The sequence below is a fragment of the Corythoichthys intestinalis genome, chromosome 9, assembly GCF_030265065.1.
Source record: "Corythoichthys intestinalis isolate RoL2023-P3 chromosome 9, ASM3026506v1, whole genome shotgun sequence".
NCBI lineage: Eukaryota > Metazoa > Chordata > Actinopteri > Syngnathiformes > Syngnathidae > Corythoichthys > Corythoichthys intestinalis.
In genome coordinates, this window is record NC_080403.1 from 18,523,054 (window position 1) to 18,549,676 (window position 26,623).

At 39.8% G+C, this 26,623-nt stretch overlaps 2 protein-coding genes across 2 annotated transcripts in view; one reads left to right on the plus strand and one right to left on the minus strand.

The window, feature by feature from the left end:
- Window positions 1–21,086, plus strand: part of ppp4r1l (protein phosphatase 4, regulatory subunit 1-like) — a 25,710-nt gene extending 4,624 nt beyond the window's left edge. Inside the window, exons 2-20 of the mRNA XM_057846109.1 lie at window positions 6,534–6,578; window positions 7,238–7,367; window positions 9,002–9,108; window positions 9,212–9,354; window positions 9,435–9,581; window positions 9,914–10,021; window positions 10,257–10,322; window positions 10,423–10,581; window positions 10,666–10,790; window positions 11,854–12,338; window positions 12,425–12,726; window positions 12,805–12,879; window positions 12,949–13,134; window positions 13,285–13,446; window positions 13,528–13,628; window positions 13,719–13,839; window positions 16,588–16,722; window positions 16,803–16,944; window positions 19,973–21,086. Of these exons, the coding sequence (XP_057702092.1) occupies window positions 6,534–6,578; window positions 7,238–7,367; window positions 9,002–9,108; window positions 9,212–9,354; window positions 9,435–9,581; window positions 9,914–10,021; window positions 10,257–10,322; window positions 10,423–10,581; window positions 10,666–10,790; window positions 11,854–12,338; window positions 12,425–12,726; window positions 12,805–12,879; window positions 12,949–13,134; window positions 13,285–13,446; window positions 13,528–13,628; window positions 13,719–13,839; window positions 16,588–16,722; window positions 16,803–16,944; window positions 19,973–20,121 (2,888 nt within the window). The 3' untranslated portion in view covers window positions 20,122–21,086. The remainder of the gene's footprint in view (window positions 1–6,533; window positions 6,579–7,237; window positions 7,368–9,001; window positions 9,109–9,211; window positions 9,355–9,434; window positions 9,582–9,913; window positions 10,022–10,256; window positions 10,323–10,422; window positions 10,582–10,665; window positions 10,791–11,853; window positions 12,339–12,424; window positions 12,727–12,804; window positions 12,880–12,948; window positions 13,135–13,284; window positions 13,447–13,527; window positions 13,629–13,718; window positions 13,840–16,587; window positions 16,723–16,802; window positions 16,945–19,972) is intronic.
- Window positions 21,087–23,041: 1,955 nt separating this feature from the next.
- LOC130921597 (pre-miRNA 5'-monophosphate methyltransferase) lies at window positions 23,042–26,057 on the minus strand. Its single transcript, XM_057845675.1, has 2 exons — window positions 25,800–26,057; window positions 23,042–24,720 (listed from the first exon to the last, which is right to left on the minus strand). The coding sequence occupies exons 1-2, from the start codon at window positions 25,998–26,000 to the stop codon at window positions 24,187–24,189; spliced, it is 735 nt and encodes a 244-aa protein (XP_057701658.1). The 5' UTR covers window positions 26,001–26,057; the 3' UTR covers window positions 23,042–24,186.
- Window positions 26,058–26,623: the final 566 nt, after the last annotated feature.

The following is a 26,623-nucleotide window of genomic DNA, read 5'->3' on the forward strand; positions in this document are numbered from 1 at the left end:
ACTTGGATCCTCGTTTATTTCTTTTTTTATACCGTTTGAAGCTAAGCTCAGATATTTTAAATCTTAAATGAAAGTGCAATTATGCATAGTCTGAATAAACACTCTGGATTTTTATTTTGTGTTCGCATTTAATGCTCTTTTGAAAGTGCGATCTTAGCAAGCCTTTGTTTTACATCTCTTAAAATTGATTCTGCAATGCATTAATTGTTCCAAATTCGATTATTCGAACTAACTAGTTGCATTCCTAAATCAAACAGTTATTGTTATTAAAAGTTAAGTACAACTGATCTACTGGACTATGAAAAAAAAATAAAATAAAACAACACATGTAACTTCATTTACAGTTACTGAAAGAAGCTTGCACACTTCTAGTGATGCAGGTACTACAACTTAAGAGTGACCTGTCAAATGTATTTAATCTATATATTAAGACACTTTTTAATTAGTCAAATCTATTCCTATTGTATTGTGGATATGCGATTACGAAAGCTTACACGCACTATGAATATTTCAGAAAGCTTCACCACCATGTGCTGTGATCACATGAGACTGTCTGACAGTGTTATTTTAAACCGCTTAATTAGGCAGAAGTGGCGGCCATCTAGGAGTGTGAGTAACATTCCTTGTCACATAACCCACACACTCATTTATATCACATAAGGACTTCTGATGAGGTAATGTCAACATATTTAGATTACGAAATAGTTGTATATTTACAGCACATAAGCAACAAAGTAAGTTTTAGTGTTTCACATGTCCGTGTCAAATTTTAGTTTATGATTCGAATCTTGACTCTGGACTTCCGAAGTGGAGTTTGTATGTTTAGCTCTGGTGACACCAGAACTTATATGTGTCAAACATGGATCACGGGTGACTTTTTTGATATGCCTATTTGAAATTTGCAAAGGCATTCCTCAGAACTTTCAGCACTACATTCTGATAGTAAGCATGGATGAAAAAGAACTCTCCGTTTGTGCTCATATTAGCCGTAAAATGTTTGTTTTTTGTGGATAACAGTATTCGATAACTACTGTATATCATATTGGGGAGTGACTTTTACATGTTAAATACGATTAGACAAAAGACGCATTTTTGCATTCCACTCATGGATCTAGGGCTGGGCGATATGGATTAAATTTACATCACCCTATAAGCATTTCAGATTGTTCAATATCGATAACAAGTGATTTTCTTTTTTTAATTTCCAATTTAAAATAGTTTGGATTTAGAAACTAAATTTAAAACATTTTACACTTGAAATTGGATCTTCAAAAAGAGGTCAATACAGTGATGAAAACGTAAACTACTATTAAATACAAGGCAATGTGGAAATTGAATAATACTGGGGGGAAAAAAAAGGTGAAAAGTATTTCACTAACTTCTGCATTGAATAACTGCTTACATCAAGCATGCAAATAAAACAAAATGTGCCCAGTATTTTGCAAACAAAGAAATCAGAATGTCTGAACATTTGCATAATGAAAAATGTAGAAACATCTAACCGGCATTGACATGACATCATCTGGTAGTTGTTGCAAAGTGCCTTCCTGACAGAATTTCTCTTTCCACTGATTCCTCATACCTTGTGCAAAGCCTTGGGAAAGCTAGAATGTACAGTATTGGGGGTCAAGCAAACGTATAAGATATTTGCATCCATATTACTCAACTGCGCTTAGTTTTAGCATGTCTTTGGCTAAGTGATACGCTACTGCGTCCTTTGTCTTTTCAACGTTTCCAGGTTTTGTAGTCCGATGCTGCTTGTTACCGCTGTACTTATATGGATGAAAACTGTTGAGTTGATAAAATAAATAAGTGATATTTCAGGACTCTCTGAGATAATAACCCTGAACAGTTTATGGACGACACCGATTGTCTGACTCCGGTCGGATTTGGAATATCCAAAATACTGCCAAACCCGTGACTCATGACTACTCCTCTTCTCAGCAATTTCCTCTCTCACTGTGTCATTCATTTTTTTGCACAGTGTTTTTCATTCATTTTTATTTGTCTTTCTTTCTAAAGACGTTCTTGTAAAACAATTACAGGAGTTACTAGTGTGCCTGAATCTTATTTTTGAGTTTAAAAAAGAGTGAGTGAATTTCATGATGTAACCAAGTTTGCAAATTAGCAGGTTTGTGATGGGTTGAGAGGCTATGCCTACATACTCCATAATGCTTTGCGTTTTTTTTTTTTTTTTATTAATTGAACATGTTTTTATAATGATAAAAATCACTCAGGTAAAATGCCCACTGGCCCAAATTCTACCCACGAGCCATATGATTCCCAACGATTACCTGATTGTTTTACAGAAGATTTTTGTCTTTTTCAGAAAAATATTGCACCTACACTAGAGCTATATCAAATGAACTCTAACCATGGCAACAAATAAAATACTTTAAAAAAATAAAATAAAATCTTATTTCACTTTAATTCCCAGTGGTTCCGTGTTTTGATGACGTTACGCTATCCCGATCAAAGACAACCTTACAATCTACACAGCCAGTCGTTGCTCTCCGTGGGGCGTAAACGCGCCTCATTCGCTCGCTTGCACCTGTGTGAACGTGTGCAACTTGATTGGTGCTGTTGATTGTTAGTATCTTATTACCCACCTAACATTATAGGAGAAGACGACATGTTTCTGAAAACCCCCGGCACCCGGCCAAGCACCGGGGGGAAGACCTAAGCCTGTCGCAATAATTCTATTTATTGCATGGTAAATGAAAATGAAGGCGGTAAATTTTTCACTGCGATTTATCGCCTCGCGTGCACGTGCTTGCGCGCATGCGGCACACGTGCTGTTAAAAGTTCGGCTTCCTTTTTACCAAATACTCAAAATGCATCTTCGTTCCAGGTCCAGCAAAAAATGGCGCTGGAGCCAATCCGTTCCCATTATATCCTATTGTTCAACGTATAACGGCCGCGTCAGTGCTCCGGATTGACTGCGGACCATCTCCGGCGTGCCGGAGCCCGCTGTATGGTTTAGGCAAGGGGTCATGAATTAAAAATCCTCTGGGTCCGAAATTTAAAAATTACAACAATCTCGGGTCCGGAAATATTTTTAATGCTTCTTTTTTTCCAAAAAATACAAACGCATCTTTATGTTGCCATGCTGATATTTACATCATTCAAAAATGTAAATAATATATAACAGGTGCATAAAACTAAAAAAGTGCTTTAATTGAATCATTAAATAGCAACATAAGAGCATGTTCAAGACTTTTTTTTTTTTTTTTTTATTGTGGATGCTGACAGGGGGACTTGCTTTATTTTTTGACAGACCTCTTCTTTTTGCTTTCCATGAAGCAGTTTCAGCAACTGCACTCATACAATCTTTGACAATTGGTGCGTCACTGAAAGACTTTGTTTTGACCCAATATCAACGCTATTCTGAGGGAGCATTCATTTGCGCTTTGCTGTGCAGTGAATGAATGAACCATGAGCTTTGAGGTGCGATCATATTAAGCCCTCAATTCCGCTATTTTTTTGAGAACGGATGGCAGAGTTCATAGGGAAACTTTGCGAAAAAGCTGCGCTTTTCATCTCATAGTGCCTTTTCAAATTGCTGCCCTTTAAAAGCGCTACCGTCTCTGAACAGATGAGCCATAGCGGTCTTGTCCTGCCGCCAGGTAAAATGAACAAAAATGTGTTGGTCCACTCCTCCTTAAACACTCTTGTTTTCTGCATCAATCTTGCGTAGTTTTGAGCACGCCATTTGCCGTACCTTTTTCGCCTCTTCCTCCAACTTCATTCGGCTCAGTATTTGGCTGTCACTCCACGGAGTCTGGAAAGGGAGTGTGAGACATGCTGTTCTAAAAATAACTTTCAAATGCTTCACTCCCAATGGCTGGCTCACGCGCGTCACCGCTAAGGTTTTTGTTTGTTGCCCACCTCTTGCTTGGCACAGCCAGACTATTCTCCCTGTACTTTTGAAACACTGTGAGAAATAGTCTGGGACCCAGCCCATTAACGGCCTCTCGAGCAAGGTACAAAATCAATCGTCCAATCTGATTTGTTTATTTGCGTGACATGTTCTTAACGAGTAACGTCACTCTTGCGTGCCGAATGTCGTGTCTACAACAACACAGATGGCGAATGGGAGAGCCGAGATATGTTCCAATCCGTGGTAAAAGCAGTTTTAAATTACCAAAAACACATCGAAACAAGTCATTGACAACAGTGAACATGGCTCGCGCTAGCCATTTGAATAAACTTCTCCATTCTCCGCTCACGCTAATTACTTGTCGCTTTAACAACGTCACGTTTGCCCGTCGCTGATTGGTCCACTCCACTGTTTGCTGTGGCTTGCTCCGCCTTCGGAATTTGATCCGCCAGACGGTCGCCAGACTCAATCGCTGGAACAGCGGTGAGTCTGGTATACCAGGCAAGCCCACCTCCGCTCTGCAAACCCGCAGACAAAAATGATTTTTGTTTTTGCAATGTGTATTAGTCGCGACAGCTTGAGATCCGGCCCAGACGGCTTGGGGGCCTGGAACCGGACCGAGGTCCGCGGTTTCGTGACCTCTGGTTTAGGCTATTTTTTATTTTTGCCAGATCCGCATCCATGAAAATGGGCGGAGCCGGGCCTGGAGTCAACAGCCCAGTTGCTGATTCACGGTTTAACCAGCGAACTTAAGCTTCGGCTTCTCCCGTCTGCCCTTTTCTTTTCGGGTTGAATTAATATGTAAACACATATGAATGCTGTATCTTTGTTCGGATTTGTCATGCCTGAAAGAAAATAAATGAATACATTAAAAAAAAAAATAATAACATGGACGAAGAACGCTCCATCATGGAGGTGGAAAGTCAAAAAGTCATTTAAGATGCAGCAGATTATCATTATAAGGACAACATTTAAAAGGAAGCTGTATGTATTATATGCGTTTTTCTGGCAATGATATCAAACACACGACGTGCTGACAACTTTGTTCTTTATTAACACGCAACGCTAACAACACTTCCTCAACCTGTGGCTCTCGGCAGGCTGTGCCGCATCACATGGACAAAACATCACCACCTTTGTGTGCGCTTCAGGGTGCCTCGGAAAACATCTAATCAGAATATTACACATGGAACGTCATAGCAGAAGCTATGAGAGGAAAAGTTTTCATTTGCCTAAATGCTTAAGTTATTAAGTGCAATTTTATTTTTTTTCTTTAAAAAGACATTTTATTTCTTCTGTGTTTCTGTGCGGTATTAATATTGTTGTCTTTTACTTAAGAGGCATGGTCTATTGTTTTTAGTTGTGATTTCTTAAAAAAGTATTATGATGATGATCTATCTATTAATATATACTGTATTCTCTCTGTGTTATTGTAAATTGGTTTTTAAAAAAATTGGGGGGGGTGCAATAATATCGCATATCGCAATAATTTATGAGATAAATTATCGCACACTAAAATTTGGTATTGCGACAGGCCTAGGAAGACCACTCAAGAATGAGAAAGTCACCGGAGGAGTTGAGGGAAAGCGAAATCCATTATGAAAAGAAAAGTGAGAAAAGTTGCAGCCCCGGTGAGAACGCTGGAATTGGCACAGCTACGATGAGACAAGAAACAAGGTTTACTGTGAGGTGTGCAAATCAATTCCCACATATGCAGACAAGTAAATTAGAAAAAAGTTGACGAGTATAAAACCTATGTTATGAACATAACCTGATAATTCATCTGCGTGACTACGGAGAAAATAATATTGCCATCACGTCGGTCTGGTTTGAAAATCGTTTGCCATAATTTCCTTGGTCATCTCTTTGACTTCTAATTTGTTGCCACGACAATTGAGCTGGGGGACACTTTCAGTGGGCAGTAAGGGAAAGACAGGAAAGCTTCGCCTAGGCATGGGGATCTCCTGTGCCCCACCCCACCCCCAACCCCCAGAGCCCCCAAGAAAAAAATAGAAAAAAATGCTGACTATACGGGAGTGATTATGGAATTGGAATAGGATTATTTGTACTCGATTCATGATTTTGCACAGTTTTGCTGCACTTTTTATTAACCTCGTCCAGTGGTTTTGATAGTAGGGCCAGTGGCTAATTGCCCTTATTGTCTACCCCTGACCAGGTAAACTTGAGAGTTTTTGAGATTCCCCCATGAGCTGAATTCTTACTGATTATCACCAGCAAGGCAAATTCCCACAACATAATCTCTTGATCAGATTTTTGTTTTCCCAGCGCTAGCCTTCAACGCCTTCTTTCTCTGCCACTCGGGTTTGTGGATGTGCTTAGCCACAAGAAGTCGGGCAACTGTTGTGTAGTGTCAGTGTTCGCCGCACTTTGCTTTCTACCCCATGTGCCTGATTTCATTTAAATGCCACCAGAAAAATTCGGATGTGGCCCAGGCAGATTTTGGATTAAATGCATTTTTCTTTAAAACTCGTAACCTCACTGGTACGCTATTTTATTTGCATTCACAGAGTCATGCTTTTTGCAGTGTGATTCACGTTGGCCTTCTCTCACTGAGGGAGACTTTGTCCTCATGCGTTGAGGTCATTTTTGTGCAATGCGTAAAGTGTTGACGACCACTGATTTTTCATTGCAGGTCTATCTTTATACTTTGAAGACGGCCATGACGATCTGGATGATTGTGAGTACTTGATTTAAGAAAAAAGTTTAATAATAGCAAATTTCTATTCTTCAAGAAAAACATAGTCAAGTCATAATTTATTTCTTTGGTTTTCTTAGCATGACTAATTCTTGACCAATTACAACATTGTTAATATACTGTATGTTTTTATACAGTTTAATTTTTTAAATATGATTCCGATTATTTTCCTGTGATATTCCAACTTCATTCTTGTTTTAAATTCTTGTAATTCTAATTCATTTTTTATGATAGTCACAGTTTAGAACAATTTCGCCAATTAGAAGTCAATTCCAATGTTTTTCATTCAGATTTTTTTAGGGTGTAAATTCACAGCTTTTTTTTTTTTTTTTTAATTTCCTATTCTATTCTTGTTAAAGTTTATTATTTCACTGTGGTGCCCCTAATTGTATGGCTATATTATTTTAATATTTGTTTTAAGGGGTTCATTTGGCTGTTTTTAAAACCTTTTTTCTCTCAACTTTTAAATTTGATTTGAAAAAAAAGAAACATTGTAAGAAGCTATTACAAGTAGCTCTACAGATTGTAATGAATAATCAGTGTTTCTGAAACAAAATTAAATCCCGCTTTGAGTGGAAACTGGACTGGCGATTGAATGTCGAGCCCCATGGTGCTAAAGAAACCCGTTTTCCATCTGGCAGTTGGATTCGATGACTATGGTTCAGAGTGTGACAGCATCCGCATCACGGCCTTCCTCGATGCAGGCCAGGACAACTTGACGCCCCTCGGGAGGCTAGAAAAGTACGCCTTCAGTGAGAATGTCTTCAACAGGTAAGAGTTTCCAAAAAAAGGAAACCTTTCCAGTCATGTATTCGCCTCAGCCTTGGCGCTTTCTAGTGCTTTAGCTCGCTGAAGCCTGACTGCAAATGCACTTTTTTGTTATTGTAAAAAAACTGTTTCCAAAGTCGTAACTACAGCAAAGCGTGCTACCTTCCCTGATTCTGTAACACAAATCCCAAATCCCATAGTGCAGCAATTTCTGAAGGAATGATAGGCAATCCGCAATCTGTCTACTTGCTATGCTTCTTTGGTAGCACACATTTGTGCGAGCAGCTGTTGTATGTGATGAATATTATAGAGCAAGAGTGAGTTGACGCCTTCCCTGCATGCCTAGCGGCGTTTTATAAATAGTTAAGTACAGTTTCTCGTACACTAATGTATTTCCTCGTTGTAGTTAAAAATCCTGTCGGGTTTATCTGCTTGGTCACGCCAAATGGTAGACTTGAATGCCTTTTTATGCTGAAAGTTTTACTGTGCCTTGAAGGAGTTTCAAATACTACCTCTGTAGTGATTTTTGTTGTGATATTCATTCAAAACTGTAGCTAGACAGACAGACAGAACAAACATAGGAAATGAGGAAACATGATACAACAGAAACGTGATTGAATGTATATGCTACCTCGCTATAATTAGCATTACAAAGTAGTCACGATCTTATTTACCGAGGGAACGCCTTGTAGTTCTTTCTTCAGCACGAGTTAGGTATTGGCCTTGCTCGTTCAAATATAGAGCTTTGTGTCAAGCAACATATTTTAAATTTAAGTTATATCATTTCCAAATAATATTGTATCATGTTTGGATTTGCAAAAATGTTTAGTTATAGTGTGTTGAAATATATTTTTCATCCTATTCGGCCCACAACCTAAAGCATACTTTGAGTTTTGACACCCACAGTTCAGGAAATGGCAACATCGTCAGTGTGCCGATTGCAAAGTGGTGCCACATCTGGCAGGAAATACGATAAAAAGCTGGAGCCTTCATGTGAACTTCTCGACTTGCTTGTCCATGTCCATTTGTAGCAAAGTTGTTTGGGTTGTTTTTACAATGTCAGGCTATACATTTTTAAGTGCTTTAATGTTGGTCATTTACCGGTAAATAAAACCTGTTTGCTGCCTTTATAGGCAACAAAAGAATGGAAATCTGTCATAACAATACAAATCAAACTATGAATGATTATAAAATAGGTGAATTCCCCCGTGCTGACTCTGTGAAGTTAACATCGCTAGTTATTAGTTTGTTATAAAAGACTTACACACCATTCAGGTTTTCGCTGCCTTTGACGCCTAAGAGACCGTCTGCATTCCAGCGCACATGCTCATCACATACCTGCACCGACTTCATACAATAAACAGAATTTTGACAGAAGGCTTCAAATATAGTACTAGTAGGTTTGTTCGGCCCGGAATGTGGATATGCCACTACAACAATAGCCACCGTTTATTATTTACTCTAATGTCCTGCAGGTTAGAAAAAGCAAACCACACACACAAAAATAATACTCTTTTGTTGTGTGCATAAACATTTAATTGTTATGGACCAGCTTTTCCTTGCTTGGCTATTCGGTTTCGCAATGCGCTCACAGGTTGTAGGCAGTGAACTAACCCGACGCTCATTTGGCTTTTTAGGCAGATCGTGGCTCGCGGGCTGCTCGATGTGCTTCGTGAGTTCAGCGATAATGAAAATGACTTCATCAGTGTCATGGAGACAGTTGCTAGAATGTCCGAAGATGGAGGTAGATACCATTTCATGTACTCTGGTGTACTCGAGTCGCTACTATTTGGAGCTTGCAGCGCCAGCCTCATATGTGCCATTAACACATGCACGTAATTTTTCAGAGCCGACAGTGCGAGCCGAGCTGATGGAGCAGGTCCCCAACATCGCCATGTTCTTACATGAGAGTCGGCCCAACTTCCCTGCCGCTTTCTCCAGATACTTAGTACCTATCGTGGTACTCTATCTGACTGATCCCAACAACCAGGCAAGATTCAAAGCCATTCTCAAATTCCACAAATGTTGAAAATGGCTTTCAAATTTTTACCCAATGCCTTTTTTTCCCAGGTGAGAAAGACCAGCCAGGCGGCACTGCTGGTGCTGTTGGAGCAAGGCCTCATCTCAAAGTCCGACATGGAGACCAAAGTTTGTCCGGTTCTTCTGGAACTCACAGAACCCAGAAGCGATGATGATTACAAGATTGAAGCGGTTGCTGTAAGTAACCAAAACATATGACTGAATGATATGACGTAAAAATAAATTGCCCCTTTTTATATACTTATATATATATTTTTTTGTTTGTTTATTTTAAAATTAAATCTTACTTTTTCAAAGAAAAAAAAAAAACCTTAATTCATCAAGCCCTGTTTCGCTACTAGATTTAAATTGCAAAACATCAACAACAACAACACCACAACAACAACAACATTAATTAAGCTCCCAGGGTTTTTATGATTTATAATCTTCATAGAGCTAGAACCTAACCAAGTGTCCAGGTAACTTAATACAGGTTTTTAAAGGTACCCTACATATGCGTCTGTGTTCAGATCATGTGCAAAGTGGTGACCATGCTGAGCAAAGACACAGTGGAGCAGCTCCTACTGCCGCGCTTCTGCGATTTGTGCAGTGACGCCAGACTCTTTCAAGTGCGGAAGGTAACCCGTTTTCTTTACAAGTGAATATTTTATTTTGAGATTGTTATGGCGCTATTTAGCAGGAATTACAGTCATAAATATGCAGGTCAGACTTAGGTTTTGCACATCAGCCTGGCAGGCAAATCCTTGTTATTTTTCCTGTGGAATTTTAAGTCCCTGGCTGACTGGCGGCAATTCTGAAAGGATACACATGCATGGTGTTAATTTTTTTCCCTTCCCGTACCTCATTTTCTAGGTTTGCGCGGCCAATTTTGGAGAGTTCTGTTCAATTGTGGGTCAGGAAGCCACAGAAAAACTATTGGTAAGGATTTTTTTCTAAAGTCCCAATGTTCATGTTTCTGTACCATTGCCGGCGATGTCTTTTAATTTGGTTCTGTTTTCATTTCTGTGTTTTAACATAGATTCCCAAGTTTTTCGAACTGTGCTCGGACAGCCTGTGGGGCATCAGGAAAGCCTGCGCCGAGTGCTTTATGATGGTCTCAAATTCTACCTCGCCTGAGGTGCGACGTGCAAAGTTGTCTCCGCTCTTCATCAGCCTCATCAGTGATCAGTCCCGATGGGTATGACAAACACACACAAAATAAGAAAATAGCTGACAAAATGTTCTTAAATTATTTATGTATTCATTTTTTACCCAAATTTAGGTGCGGCAGGCTGCTTTTCAGTCTCTGGGCCGTTTCATCTCCACCTTCGCCAACCCAACCAGTGCAGGCCTCCACTTCAGAGATGACGGCGGGCTACTGGATGTTTCTAGGTGCACGTCAGACAGGTAAAGAAGGGTACAAGTAATGCTTAGCGATATTATAATATATATTGCCAAAACCAGTGTTGTTTTTGGCAGCCATTTTAATTTTCTTTAATTTTAATTTTATTTTATAAGTCTTAGTCATGTTCGTCTTCATCTCGTTTTCGTGTCATCAGACGACAAATGGCATTTATCTTGTTATGTTTTAGTCTCCCAAGACACGTTTTTAGCGCATCATCGGTGAAAATAGCATAACCGAAACCTTAAAGTTAATATTTGAACCTGAAAAATCAACTTTGTAACTGAAAGAAGTTTTAGTTTTGAAAGATTCAGGAAAAGAAATTAATCATTCAGTTTCATTTTTTTTTTTGCCAGTTGTTTGCATTTGTTTCTTTTTATAGTTATTCATTTGTATTTGTGGGCTGATGGCACAATAGGGGCGAAATAAAGATAGATGGAGAAAAAAAACGTGTAAATATCTTTGCTCAAATTTTTGAGGGGGGGGGTTGCTCAAATGTTATATTTAGGCCATATCACCCAGCACCACTTAAACTTAAATTGTGGACATTAGATTTGCTGGTACCTGATCCTTGAACGCATCCTTACGGAGCCCCTAAAGGGACATAGACAGAAATAAAATAAGCTTAAACTATCTGGTGTACACTAGAAACTATCTGGTAAACATTAGCATTAGACAGCTTTTAAGCTAGTGGACTTTTGCGATGCAAGTTTGCTAATTGTTCTTTTGTAAGATGTTTTTTTTTTTTTTTTTTTTTTTTTTTTTTTTTTAATGTCGTTTGAGCTAAACTCAGGCGCGCATCGAACACCAGCAGTTTCGGCGTGCTAAAAATGCACAAAATACCGCATTTGGTTGAGCTTTACTTCAAAAGAACAAGTGGCTAGCTTGCTAATGTTTACCAGATAGGTTAAATTTATTTTATTTCTGTCGATGTCCCTTTAGGGGCACTGTACATCCTACACTTCAGAATACTAATGACCGGATAGATTAGACCCATTTCCCACTCATTTCCTGCATTAGACAGATTGATGTTTGTGATCTTTTTAGCATCTGCATTTATCATTCTAGCGATTGCTCCTTGAACTCCCTCAACTGCGCCGACATCAGCAGCCGCCGCACTGAGAGGACAATAGCTCATACGCCTCCCAACCAAGACGGCCGTGCCACGCCATCGCCGGAGCACGTGCCAGCTGCCGAGGAGATGAACTACGATGACAACAACCATAGCTTCACTCCCGGAGAGGGGCTGGACAACCCGGTGCACACTGGCAACAACGCCAGGAACGCCAAAGATGCCACGCAGGCGGACGAGAACTTTAACTCCTTCCACTTTTGGAGGCCGCCGCTACCAGATATCAGCGGGGAATTGGAGTTGCTTAGCTGTCAAATGGGGGACATGATTGAGAAGAAGGAGGAGGAGAGGAAAGAAGAGCAGAAAGAAGATTTCAGAAGCACTTCCGATTCTAAAGCCAGTTCGGGTAAGAGTACCAGTCACCAGATCCAAATGGTTTTGGACTGTTTGCAGCCACATATTGACGACCCCGATGTCCAAGGTGAGCAACTGCGCCATTTGTTGCCCAGTTTTTCCGAACTTACATTTGAAAATGTCACAGCATTTTCCATTACTGTTCTTCCCCAGCTCAAGTTCAGGTTTTGGCAGCGGCTCTGAAGGCTGCTCAGCTCGACAGCCCGTCCGATGACAGTCCCACGGAAAACCAGCCGGCAGAGCCTTCTGCGGACAGCGACACCGACAGCCCGCTTATTGAAAGCAAATCACCGGAGGTTCAGTCTGAGGTTGACGAAACTCTCGCGGAAGAGGAACAAACGACAGAAAGCATCGAGGAAACTGAAACATGTCCGGTCCAGGAACAAGGAGATGAGACAACACAAACGGAACCTTTGGAGGATCCAGAAGAGACGCCACCTGGCTCCCCGGTTTTGGTACGAGAGTAAAAATAAGTTGCTAAATGTGAAGACCTGACATTATTCTGCGGTTTACAACATAATGTTGTTTCTCAGGTATCAGAACTAATTGAAAGTGTGGAGGAAGAGGGAAAAGATGACTCATTGTGCGAAGATAAGCCTAAAGTCCAGGTATGTCCTCCAAGATTATTTAAAATTCTGACTCTTCCTGATCAGCTAAATTGTCTTCTCGGCCCACAGAATGTTATTCCTCAGCAATTGTTGGATCAGTACCTCTCCATGACAGACCCAGCACGAGCTCAGACAGTAGATACAGAGATAGCAAAGCACTGTGCCTTCAGCCTGCCAGGTGTTGCGCTCACTCTGGGTCGGCAGAACTGGCACTGCCTCAAAGACACGTACGAAACATTGGCCACTGATGTGCAGGTAGGCACAAAAAAGAAAAATTTAACCCCATTTTAATATCTTTAGTTAATAGCAGTTAAGGAAGCTCAAAGCCGTTCCACAGGGCTCAATCATGGAGCCCCTTCTGATCTTAAAACAATATTTTTTGTTTTATCTTCAATTTTGTTACAGTGGAAAGTGCGCCGAACGCTGGCATTCTCCATCCACGAACTGGCAGTCATTCTAGGTGACCAGCTAACAGCAGCGGACTTGGTGCCCATTTTTAACGGCTTCCTCAAAGATCTGGACGAGGTCCGCATAGGTGTCCTCAAGCACCTGTACGACTTCCTCAAGGTCTGACTGGAGACTCAACTCGTCCTTTTGCTATAATTTTTGTGAAATAAGTAAACACATACTTTTATTTTGTGCTTCCAGTTGCTCCATGCTGACAAAAGGAGAGAATATTTGTACCAGCTGCAAGAGTTCATGGTGACTGACAACAGTCGCAACTGGAGGTTCCGATACGAGCTGGCAGAGTGCGTCTGACTCACATTTTTAGTTGTACTATATCACATGGTAGAGAATTAACTTCCCTCCTTTCTTTCTTGTTGCGGCTTCCTTTCTAGGCAGCTCATCTTGATCATTGAGTTGTACAGCCACTACGACGTCTACGACTACCTCAGGCAGATCGCACTCACACTTTGCTCAGACAAGGTCTCAGAAGTCAGGTGGATCTCTTACAAGTTGGTACGTTGCACAGCCTGATGGTTTGTTAGATGGATAGATGTTGTGTAGCCTAGAAACCTGGATGTTAGAGATCGACCGTTATGGGTTTTTCATGACCGATACCGATTATTAGTAGTTAGAGGGGCCGATAACAGATTTTTGGAGCCGATATTCATTTGCAGTAAAAGTGTAAAAATTGGCGTTAAAAAAATGCAAACACTGAACTTTATTGGCATATCTAAAGCATGTTTATTGAATCACACAAATAGAAAATAATAGAGGGTGGCGTGGTTCAGTGGTAGTAGTCGTTCCCCAACCCAGAGGTTGTTCATTCTTATAACCTCGTCTAAGTATCCTTGAGCAAGATCCGAACCGGCATGAAAATCTCTCAGCTTTTGGCGAAATTCGCTGTTTTGAAGTAAATTAGGGTGACATACCTCAATTGTATACATCTGAGGAAAAACATTTGAGGGGTGGGGGGGTTAATGTCGGACACTTGGTATGCGAGCGGGGAAAGCAGCACAAAGCCAAAAAAGCGCACCAGAGTGGCCAAAACATTGACTTATTTCAACGAAACAAAGGAGGGTACACTGTTGTGTCCTGTCTCTTCAATGCCAAGCTTGGCTGCACGTCAGCCGTGAATGAACACCTAAAGCGCCGTCACCCAGCTGTAATTTTGGAAGACAACAGGAAACAATTACAAGCTGGCAGATCCTAAGCCCATCAAACTAACTAACGACATGTTTTATTGAAGTTGCTAAGCCTGTAGCGATATCCAATGAGTCCATTTAACGCACGGTAAATAAAAATGAAGGCGGTAATTTTCACGACTGTGATTTATCGCCACGCGCGTGCATACGTTTGTGCATGCGTGCTGATGGCATATGAGACTCCAGTTCCTTTCAAAGATGTTTATTGGTCATCAACACGCCGAGGAATTAAAATTTAAACATAAAAAATAAGGAAACGCATCTATATTAAATGCGGTAAACGTTAGCATTGCTACATTGAGGCTTATGGGGAAAAAAAGACGACAACTACTACTACTACTACTTTAGCCTGCTATAAAACATTGGCAGTCTTCTCCAAAACGCAAACTTGCGGTTAAAAGGTGACACTTCAAACATGAAAAATCACTGGTTACCAGCATTTGCAAATGAAAAAAAAAAACACTGACACCACATGCAATGACAAAAAAAGCTTTTTTCGCGGAGTGTAAAGCTTACGGTTAGAGGTTTGGCAAACGTGCGTCCGGTGAACATTTCAAAATAAAAGCATGTCATGTTCGTCATATAGATAACGATTTCTGGAGTTAATCCCACATACTTCAGAATTCAGATTCTACACTAAGAATACAGTGTACCACAAAAGTGAGTACATCCCTCGCATTTCTGCAGATATTTAAGTATATCTTTTCATAGGACAACACTGACAACACTTCGACACAATGAAAAGTAGTCTGTCTGTGTGCAGCTTGTATAATAGTTAATTTATTTACCCCTCAAAATAACTCAAAATATAGCCAATAATATCTAAACCCCTGGCAACAAAAGTGAGAACGCCGCATAGAAACTACGTATATCCCTAATGTCCAAATTGCGTACTTTTTGTCATTTTCCCTCCAAAATGTCATGTGACTCTTTACAGGCGTGCTGTCAGCATTGCTGCAGAGATTGAAGAGGTGGGGGGGGGGTCAGCCTGTTAGTGCTCAGACCATATGCCGCACTCTACATCAAGTTGGTGTGCATGGCTGTCACTCCAGGAGAAAGCCTCTTCTGAAGACGGTACACAAGAAAGCAGTTTGCTAAAGACATGTCAACAAAGCATATGGCTTACTGGAACCATGTCCTATGGTCTGATGAGACGGGCGGGCTTTCTTGTGTGCCATCTTCAGAAGAGGCTTCCTCCTGGGGTGACAGTCATGCACACCAATTTTATGTAGAGTGCAGCGTATGGTCTGAGCACTAACAGGCTGACCCCCCACCTATTCAATCTCTGCAGCAATACTGACAGCACTCCTGTAACGAGTCAAAATGACAAGCAGTATTCAATTTGGACATTTAGGGATGTAGTTTCGAAGGGGTGTACTCACTTTTGTTGCCAGGGGTTTAGATATTAATGGCTATATTTTGAGTTATTTTGAGGGGAAACTAAATGAACTCTATTACATAAGCTGCACACAGACTACTTTTCATTGTGTCAAAGTGTCATTTTGTCAGTGTTGTCCCACGGAAAGATATACTTAAATATCTGCAGAAATGCGAGGGGGGTACTGACTTTTGTGATACACTGTAAGACCCAAGGACTCAATACGACCAGTGACCTGAACTGGATGGAATTTTTCATTTTTTTCATTTCTCCAATGAGCAAGTCAATCTTAGTCATAACACGACATCACTTTTTATCAATTAAAAAACACTACATATAATGTAAAACTTCACGTTATACGTGGTAAATAAACGTATTGTGTAAATGTGAAACTCATTTCTCTATACTGTGAAACCGCATTATAATGTGAGACTTACCGTGTTATAAAGGTGATAGGTAAAGCACTGTAAGGGAAAACATTGCGTTAAAATGTGATGCTACGCTGTAACGTGAAACTTTTCGCGGTATTGGTATAAATGGCAGTTTCTCCAAATGTGCCCTGCATCTTGGCCAATGACCGACCCAGCATGTAACCAGCCTCTGGCCCAAAATTTAACAAGGCTGGGCTAGGCTCCAGCCCCCAAAAGCCCAATTGTATTCATTCTGTTCTTGTTTTCTCAGGTGGTGGAAATCCTCCAGAAATTATACTCGAGTGGTGCCGATGATTTAGGCGTGAACTTCATCAACGAGCTGACCGTCAGGTTCTGCCACTGTCCCAAATGGGTGGGACGACAAGCTTTTGCCTTCATCTGTCAGGTGACCGACTGACTGAGCGCGTTCGTGACAAAGCTAGGGTTGTGTCAACGTCGCGTATTCACGCACTTCTTCGTGGTCAGGCGGTGGTAGAGGAGGACTGCATGCCCATGGATCAGTTCAGCCAGCACCTTCTGCCTAGCCTGCTCAGCCTCTCGTCAGACCCGGTGGCCAACGTGCGCGTGTTGGTAGCGAAGGCCCTGCGGCAGAGCGTCATGGAGAAAGGTAGGATGCGTTTTGTAACATCTATCAGTGAATGGTAACATCAGCAAATAGTAAGGGGTGCCACACTTGCTGTAATTTGATCACCATAGAGCAATGTTGCACAATATTAGTATTGAAATGATCTGGATGTACTAGTATATGAAATGAACTACTATAGTTGAGAATTTGAGTAGCAATGACATCATGATGCGCAGGGCTGTGGAGCAAATTGAAATGTTTTTCTGATATAAATATATATTTTAGGGCTGTCAAAAGATTAAAATTTTTAATCGAGTTATCACAGCTTAAAAATTAATTAATCGTAATTAATTGCAATTCAAACCATCTTTAAAATATGCCATATTTTTCTGTAAATTATTGTTGGAATGGAAAGATAAGACAGATGTATACATTCAACATACTGTACATAAGTACTGTATTTGTTTATTAAAACAATAAATCCACAAGATGGCATTCACATTATAAACATTCTTTCTGTTAAACGGATCCACAGATAAGTTAAGATATAGTTCTTAAAAGATAAATGTGAGTACAAGTTAGAGTAATTTTGTATTAAAACCCCTCTGTATGTTTTCGTTTTTATAAAATTTGTAAAATTTTCAATAAAAAAATTAACTAATAGCTCGTCATTGTTGACATTGCCGAGCGGGACGTCACGGCTTCCTTCTGTTCTTCCACAGTGTCTTTAACTACGCAAGGTAGTGGTTGAAATACACCACAAGGTGCCAAGGGCAAGTTTTAAATTAGAGATCTATCCAAGTTTTTCTTGTGTGTTTTGCCACTCAATTTACGCCGTAGTTTCCGGGTTCATTGTACCTTACGTTCATTTGAGTGTTGACTTCACAACGTATGAGACCGCTGATAGTTTGTATTTTGTGACTAAATATTGCCATCTAGTGTATTTGTTGAGCTAAATGAAATATTTGAATAGTTTGACCAAAGTCTGAGTAAGTTTTTAAGTTTTATGTGCATTTTGCATAGCTATTTCGATTGGGAATGCCAGTTCTCTTTGCATTGAGCGCTATTTTTGTGAACTTTGTTTTTTTGAGGGATAGGAATATTATTTATGTTGTGCTCTCAGTAAATGATACCGTAGCGACTTAACTGTTCCCCCAAAGGCATGGTGGGAAGTTGGGCAACCATGACTGTCAGTGGTGGCTGCAACTGGTATATGTTCTGCGTTGTTTAATGAAGCGTGTTAAGTTAAAGATGACCTCCTGTCATACTTCCCCATGCCGCTCACCGCAGTAGGTATGATTGTTGAGAAAGACTTGCCAAAGTCTATGCCAATAAATGGCGCGACCCCAAGGAATGCCTGTGTCCACTGAGACTCGCTTTTCTCTGCCTCTTAGCTCTCAGTAAACAAAAAACGGCACCACTGTAGTCTGTTTGCGGCAATGCATTAGTGGGTCATTCCGCGCATGCTTTAAATCCGTTAAATATTTTAACATGATTAATTAAAGAAAGTAATTACCGCCCGTTAACGCGATAAATTTGACAGCCCTAATACATTTTAACGTGAAAATGTGAATTTTGTTTAAAACAACAAAAAAATCCATAAATAAGACCCTGTGTTAGAGAATCCGCAGGGTACAAACTGAAAGAAAAAAAGTGGATTATAGTCCAAAAAAATAAGGTAAATAAAAAAACTCCATTTCATCCAGAGGATTATCATAATTTTTAAAGAAAATCCTATTTAACTCATGCTAAAAGCGAGACGTCTGATCCATTTGAAGTGGTGTGTTCATTCGCTGCCATCCTCACACTTCAAATGGCTCGGACATCCACTAGTGATAAACTCAATAAAATTCACAGCAGAAGGATAAAAAGGAACCTTATTGGACGGCTATCATCAATAGTAGAGCTGTCCCGATCGATCGGATCTGATCACGTCATTTTCAAAGTATCGGAATCGGCAAAAAAATATCGGACATGCCTTTTTTTAATATATTTTTTAATTAAATCGTTTTCTCATTGTATTTAACGTTACAGACATAATGTGTTACACTCTTCCAGAGTCTTTAGTTTAAGCTTAAGGTAGGGTTATCAAATTTATCGCGTTCACGGCGAGAATTAATATTTTTTACATTTATCACATTACATTATTTAACGCAATTAACGCATGCGCTGCACGACCCACTCACGCATTGTCGCGTTCAACCTATAAAGGCGCCGTTTTACATATACAATATATAGAGCTAAAAGCGTAAAATGAGTAGAGTGAATTTTGGCAGCCTTTGGAGCCTTTTTTTAAAATGGCTAATGCCTTACAATTCCTCTTCCAACGATTAGAATAATCATGGTAAGCAATGTGGGGAAGAAAGGTAGTAGTTGATATTTTTCTTAGCACCCTATGTTATTTCCCGACACAGAGAAGATATATCAATTGGTACCACAACGCACAGTCATGGTTGCACTTCCCATTGTGCATTTGGGCAGAAGTTAAATGGCTACAGTATCATTTACTGAAAGCTCAACAAATACACTAGATGGTGATATTTAGTCACAATATACAAAGTCACATTTATCCTTTAAGAATTACAAGTCTTTCTATCCGTGGATCCCTATCACAGAAAGAATGTTAATAATGTAAATGCCATCTTGAGGATTTATTGTCATAATAAACAAATATAGTACTTATGTACTGTATGTTGAATGTATATATTTGTCCGAGTTTTATTCTTTTTTTTTTTTAATGCATTGCCAAAATGTATGTGATCGGGAAAAATTATCGGGAATGATTGGAATTGAATGGGGAGCACAAAAAAAAAGTAATCGGATCGGGAAATATCGAGATCGGCAGATACTCAAACTAAAACGATCGGGATCTGATCGGGAGCAAAAAAACATGATCGGAACAACCCTAATCAATGGCACTGAATACTAAAAGATTCAAGATTAAGCCCTGTGGTACACCATAAATAAACGAAAAGAAAGCCTTTATGGAATGCAATTGGTCCAAGTACCCCCTACCTTTTCAGAGTCTGGTGCTAATGCTAAGCTAACTACCTGTCAATTACCCTCCTAGCCTACTTCAAGGAGGCGGGCTGTGCCTCTTCGGATGAGCTGGAGGAAACGCTGATGGCGCTCCAATCAGACAAAGACCGCGACGTACGCTTCTTTGCCAGCCTAGACCCCGGCAAAGGCCTGACCCTGGACACGGCCCCCCTCATTTAGAAGCCCACCCACTTTCTCATTACCAGCACAGCTGAGACTGCAGAACACGAGCACACGGCGTTGCGAGGTGTGATGCTTCACAACAAAAAGCAGTTTTCAGGAAATGAGCAGGACTCAATTTTTTTTTTTTTTTTTAATCCTTCACACAAACCGCAATCGACTCTCCGAAGCTGTGAGCTAAAAATCGACCATGTCTTAAAGGAACAGGCGGCGTCCGCTTCGACTCGTTGACGCTTGCGCTAAACTCAGGGGGACTCGCGCTAGCCCAAACTCCACCTTCATGCCACCGCCGCTTACACTAACGACGAAATATGTGACACCGATGATGAAATACCTCCTAGACGTGACTGGCTTCCTTTTGGTGAGCTCGTAAAAAACTTCCTCATAAGGGCTGGCGCGCATGGTATGCATGCCCCTCCTTAAAGACCCAGTTTTTGTGTATAGTCTCCTTTGAGCTGTCAGTGGATCTGATCGAGCGCTTGTATAGTAGCATAAAAACACACCATTCCACACCCTTGTGGCGGAATGGTCCATTTTTGAAGCGTCGTCCTCCGTTTTGTGTACAGTTTTTAAACCTGTGGACTAAATATGTCGTCACATGACGGAAACAAGGCCAGTGTGATGAAGGTCTGCCATCACTTGTAAATGTTTTTTTAACGATTACATACATTGACTTAACATGATTCGATTGTGCGTACGCCTCGCCGTAAATGCGGCATCGACTCATCTCCTTTGTCCGAGTTTTGTGTTGTTCATCTCATTTTTTTTAATGTAGAACAGTTAATATATACTGTACATTTTATCGGAAATTATTTTTCTTCTCAATTATGCACCACTGTTCAAAGATTTTATATCCTAACTTTACAAGATTTTCAGACCTTTGTAATATTCAATGGGTTCTTTTAAAAAGACATTTTATGTAATGTTATTTTTAGTACTCTGTAAATAAAATGATGAAAATTACACCTTTTCCTTTGTGGTCACTGAAAAATATTGCAGAATACTGCCAAAAAGGGATGTTTTAGGTTCAGTCTAAGCTCTCTCTTGCTTGTTCTCTCTATATACATATATATGGCGGAAAACACTCAGGTGACTTGAAGTTCCGCTCTAAGATCCCCAATTGGACCAAATTTCAAAATTGTTCTATAGGCATGTGTGATACATCATTGGAAAGCTTAAAATCTCAATTTTCTGGGGGAAGAAAAATTTTGAACAGAGCATTTAAAAAAAAAAAAAAAAAACCTAAACCCTGACTCGAGGTGAGAGCATGAAAGAGTATAATTAAAAACACCTTGATTTTAACAAGATATTATCGCGTACTTACTTTGTTTCGATCCCAAAACTCCGTGTAGCATCTCTTGCTGAGTGTCAAGACACAGCTGTGAATGGCCACAGCCAGACTTTTTGTGGATTTTATGGGTGAAACACGGCAAAATAACAAGGGTCGCAATGCAGAAATTGCAGACACCGAGTAGTTGAGATTTTCTTTTTCAAATATTTACCCTTTTAAATGTTTTTCCCAATTTATCTTTGTTTGGATTATCTAAATTATCGGGGGAAATGCGACAGTAACAAAAAATAAAGTGATAGTCACAAAGTAGATATCAGATAGATGGATATCTTTTTTTTTTTCATTGTTACGCAATTTGTTAAAAGTTTAAAAATATGAGTTAAATATTTTATAAAGTGTTTTTTTTTAACTAAAAATTTGACATCAATTAATGATTCTAAGCTAAAAATGATAGACCTTTAGAATAATGAATATCATTACTTACCTTTTTATAGCTGGGTTGAAACAAAAGCGGTTGCACGGTGTCTCTAAACGGGGGTCTCCAGGGTAAAATGGAAAAATAGTTTGGTGGCTTAATGCGCCATGAAACTGCTATGGCAGCATATAGACATATTGTTCTATCAAACACAACAGTTCTTTTGGGTTAAAATACAACAGTTTATTTTAAAGATGGGTGCAAGATCAAAAACTGCTTTTCAGCCTTGTCTGTGTTTTCCGCCATTATATATACACACAGTAGTCTTAAAATTTATTATCAGTACAGACCCTGACCTTGTATAATCCCAAGGGTGATGCATACCTGTCAAGTTCTACAGTTTCGGCACTGTGAACACTGATTTTTAAATGTGTACACCGTACGTTCAAAATCTGTACGTTTTTCGTGCATTGTTTTTTTTTCTCCGGATTTTGTCACCGTTTCGGTAACGAGACAATGCGTTACTATGTGTTGTTACGTTGGTTGAATGACGCGAGAAAAGTCAGAGACACGGAGAAAGAAGAGCAGGAGTGGGAAGAAGGGAAGAGTTGTGACGCTGTTGCAAACACGATGCTAGGCTAGGTGGCTCCAATATTTCCTGACTGTAGCCGACAGCCTACAATCTACGCCCACTTGATGCTTCGCTAGATATCACATGCATCTAGAACTAAATGCAAAATAACACTCGGCGGCGTTGTCGACATCTTAAAGCAGTAGACTTCTCAGAAAGGCTCTGTTGTAGTGAACCTTTCTAGCGAACCTAAGTAACTTTTTATCCAAAATACTCCTAAATCGGCAAAATCTTGCCTTGAATCTATCTTTAAATGATGGAACAGTATTAAAACTTTCACATGTCGAAAGTAGACGGATGGGAACTAATGCAAAAACGGGAGCAATTTCAACAACTTTAACGGTTGATTCACAACATTAAATGACTGACTTCCAAAAATACCAAAGGTTGTTAAACATGTGATGTGAAATGTTTAGTCTTTTTTTTTTTTTTTTGCACATTTACAACATTATTTAACAACTTATTTATTTTTAAATAATAAGTATTGGACTTGAATGTTTAAATCCAGAACTAAATATTTATTTAAATCTTAAATGTAAATCTTAAATTTATATATATATATTTTTAATTTATATCCTAAATCTGAATTTTATATTAAATCCTAAATGTAAATACATCTAAATACTATACTTAAATCTGGAAACAGTTTAAATTAAATATTAAGCGTAATATTCAAATTCTCATGACTGGAGACTGGAAGAAACAAAATAAAAGCTGGAGCAGCTCAGACTGTTTGTTTCCGGTGCTTGAAAATGAATAAAACCTACTCAACGGTAGCAGTCGGCTCTTGGACATGATTTATTGTGATAAAAACAATATCTAGGTAAAATACACATTTAGGAGAAACCATTTAAGGAGTATTTTGTGCTTTTAGTGTCACTTTTACGCACAAACCCAGTAAAGTTACAAAGAATAGCCAAGGGGGGTCTCTGTTGGACTGGACTGGAGAGCAAGGTTGATTTTTCTAACTTCAACTGCAAAAATCCCGCGTTTCTCACTGGGAAAACTTTGTATTGCAGTCAGAACAGCTCTACCGATAGTTTCGGCTAAATTTGACCCGCCTGACATATTTTCTTACAGCCCACCTTCGCCGACTGTGAGAAATACGGGGTTTTTGCAGTTGCATCTCAAACAAAAACTTACCTTTTGCTGGTCCTAACAGGGAGCGGCTGGATTCAGCCATGTTTAATAAGTTATGTGATAATTTACTGTTGCCACGGTTAGTGTATCCACCCAAATCGATAAAACTACATGCAAACACTTTCAAAACAAACCATTACAACGGCACTAAACAAATACTTGAAGCAGCAAAATTTGATTTGCTGTTTTCCTAATCGAATTAGAGTTCATCGTTGAGGCACTAATCTACATATATGGACATCCCAGGAGTGGCGTGATTGTTGATTTTTTTGCATCAGGGCTGATTAATTGCTTACTGGTGCCTGTAGGTTACGAGTTCGCCAGTCGATGACATGTGAGCACAGCCATATAAGCCTCTAGTGTGCTGGAACACTAGTTTTGAAGTGTGAGCAAAAATCAAGTTATGAGCTACAGCTACAGCCGATGTCAACGGCAACCGTTACGAAAAGCAGCTTTTGTTTATAGAAAAGATGCAATGCATGCTTGCTTCAAGCTTTTTATTGCCACTCACAGTTGAGGTTTACCATTAAACTAAAACAAAAAGGCACTTATGTTTAAAACAAAAAGGCAAATGGAATTGATTCAGTATCACTTTCGCTTAAAAAGCAACAACTTCCTGTGCCAAATAGTTCTGCCGAAGCATTGTACAAATTCCATTTGGCAGTGTGTCTCCAAGTGTTTCCTGGCGTGTTCGCTCACGTCGCCGCATAACTTCAGGGTCTTGAAGTGCTCGAAATCTGAGCGGCCGAGCTTCCTGAGCCTGCGGGCCGCTGAGCCGTAACACTTCCACGGCTGCACCTCCAGCAGCAGGTGCCTGCTGAGTTCGGCCAGACGAGAGAGAAACTGGAGGAAACCGGCGTCGCCGTGGTTCAAGTGGATCCACATTGTGACGGCCAGGCACGTGGTAAGGTGGAAGTGAGAGTTCCCGTGCCACGCGAGGTGCTCCCGGAGTGGGGAGCAGTCGCCGGTGATGTCCATAGGAATGAAGGTGACGCTGCCTGGGACAGGATTGACCTCCCGAGCTCTTTCGATAAGGTTCTCATCCAGGTCAAAGGCCAGCAGGTTGACGTTGGTTCTGCCAGGGGTCTCAACCAGATGCTTGTAGAGGGCTATACTTAGTTCCTGAGATTAGTTAGAAACACAAGATTTATTAAAAAAAAAAAAAAATCTGATTTTACTGCATGGTTTGTTTAACCAATTCGTATCAAACACAAGACCTCAGGGAGCAGGCGAAAGTCAACTATGCATCGACTTCATGTTACTTGCAAAAATTAAATTTCTGTAGTCCTCGGTTAAACATTTAGGACTAAAAATATCAGCATTTTTTTGCATTAAATTTTAGTTAAAAAATAAAGTGTTTCCTGTTTAAATATGGGTTTAAATTAAGGAAATTTTATTTTATTTTTTAAAATCTAAATGCGTTTTAAATAAACTATTTTCTGCCCACTCACCCCCTTAAAAAAATAAAAAGGAAAAATAACATGGACATTAACCATTCTTTTTTTTAACCGGTAAATAAATAAAAAAAATGAAGAATACTTACTGCCCCTCCCCCCTTTTTTTTATTTAAAAATATATTTTTTTTTTACCCTTTTTCTCTTTATTTAAATGTGTAACGTGTACAATTGGGGAAATGGTGAATGGTGTTATACTTATATAGCGCTTTTCCACCTTTCAAAGCGCTCAAATGGTAAATGGTGTTATACTTATATAGCGCTTTTCCACCTTTCAAAGCGCTTTACACTATCTCGCCATCTACCTACTGGTGACGCAGCACCAGAAAAAAAGTACACATTATAAAGAGGCTTAACTAAATTGGACCGGTTTTGCCTCAATAATGTCTTTAAATGATTGACTATCAAAATAGTGGATTCATTTCTATTTGATTAATTGTGAATCGTGGCCCATAGCCATAACTGCAATGAGTTTGCCAACCCGTCTTAACTGATATTTCATAAATTAATTCACTGACGTTGATGGACGTCCAATCCATTCTGACTGGGAAGACTGACAGCGATGCCAGCCATTCCAGTTAAAACCGATTTGATCTGTATCACTGCCAATGGCAGCGAATGGCTTTATATATATATATACAGTGGGGAGAACAAGTATTTAATACACTGTCAATGGGGAAAACCCACTGGCAGTGTATCAAATACTTGTTCTCCCCACTGTATATATATATTTTTAATCAGACAAACCCCTGAGTTGCAGCCCACGTCCAGCAGTAGTGTAGGTTCCCGCTTTTCGTTGTAACCCAAATCACCAAGAAGCGTGCTGGGAATTAAACTCAGTCGATTCTCTGGAGGGTTAAATCTGTAATAATTGATAAAGTTCCCATACGGAGCCGCACCGGGTTCGTTTGGGCCCTCGTCGGCGTCGTCGTTTGCGCATGTTGCCATTTTAAATGCTAGATGGACCGCCGAAAAGCTTCCGGAATGATTTCACCCATAGAGCAAAGTGTAACTAGATGTCAAATGGTCGTTATGAGCTAATTTGAAGGAGCGTCGTCATTCGTCGGCCATTTTGCATCGCCGCTCATAGTAACACTGGAGCGTAAAAGAGAGCTAAATTGCTCTATTTTCAAACACTTTGGTTTTTCCATCAACCTCAGTAAATTAAATGCGTTCTAAAAATGTTTTTGATGTCCGGATAAGGTTTGTTACAAACCAAACTGCAAATTCCTCAAGGATTCAGTGAGTTAACTGTTTGTAGTGGAGAAAATCAGGCACTTGACACCCCAAGTCTCCCGACGCAAGATGGCCGTCAGGAATTTACGCGGCTTTAGACATCTGCCTCATATACTGGTAAGTCTATACATTCATTTTATTAATATGTAAGTTTCTTTAGACCAGGGTTCGGCAACCCAAAATGTTGAAAGAGCCATGTTGGACCAAAAAAACAACAAAAACAAAACATGCCTGTAGCCTCAAACAATTAAAAGCCTTATAATAAATAGCCTGATAATGGCAACACATGCTGTATGTATTGGCTACATTAGCCTACTATCAAAATACGTATACAA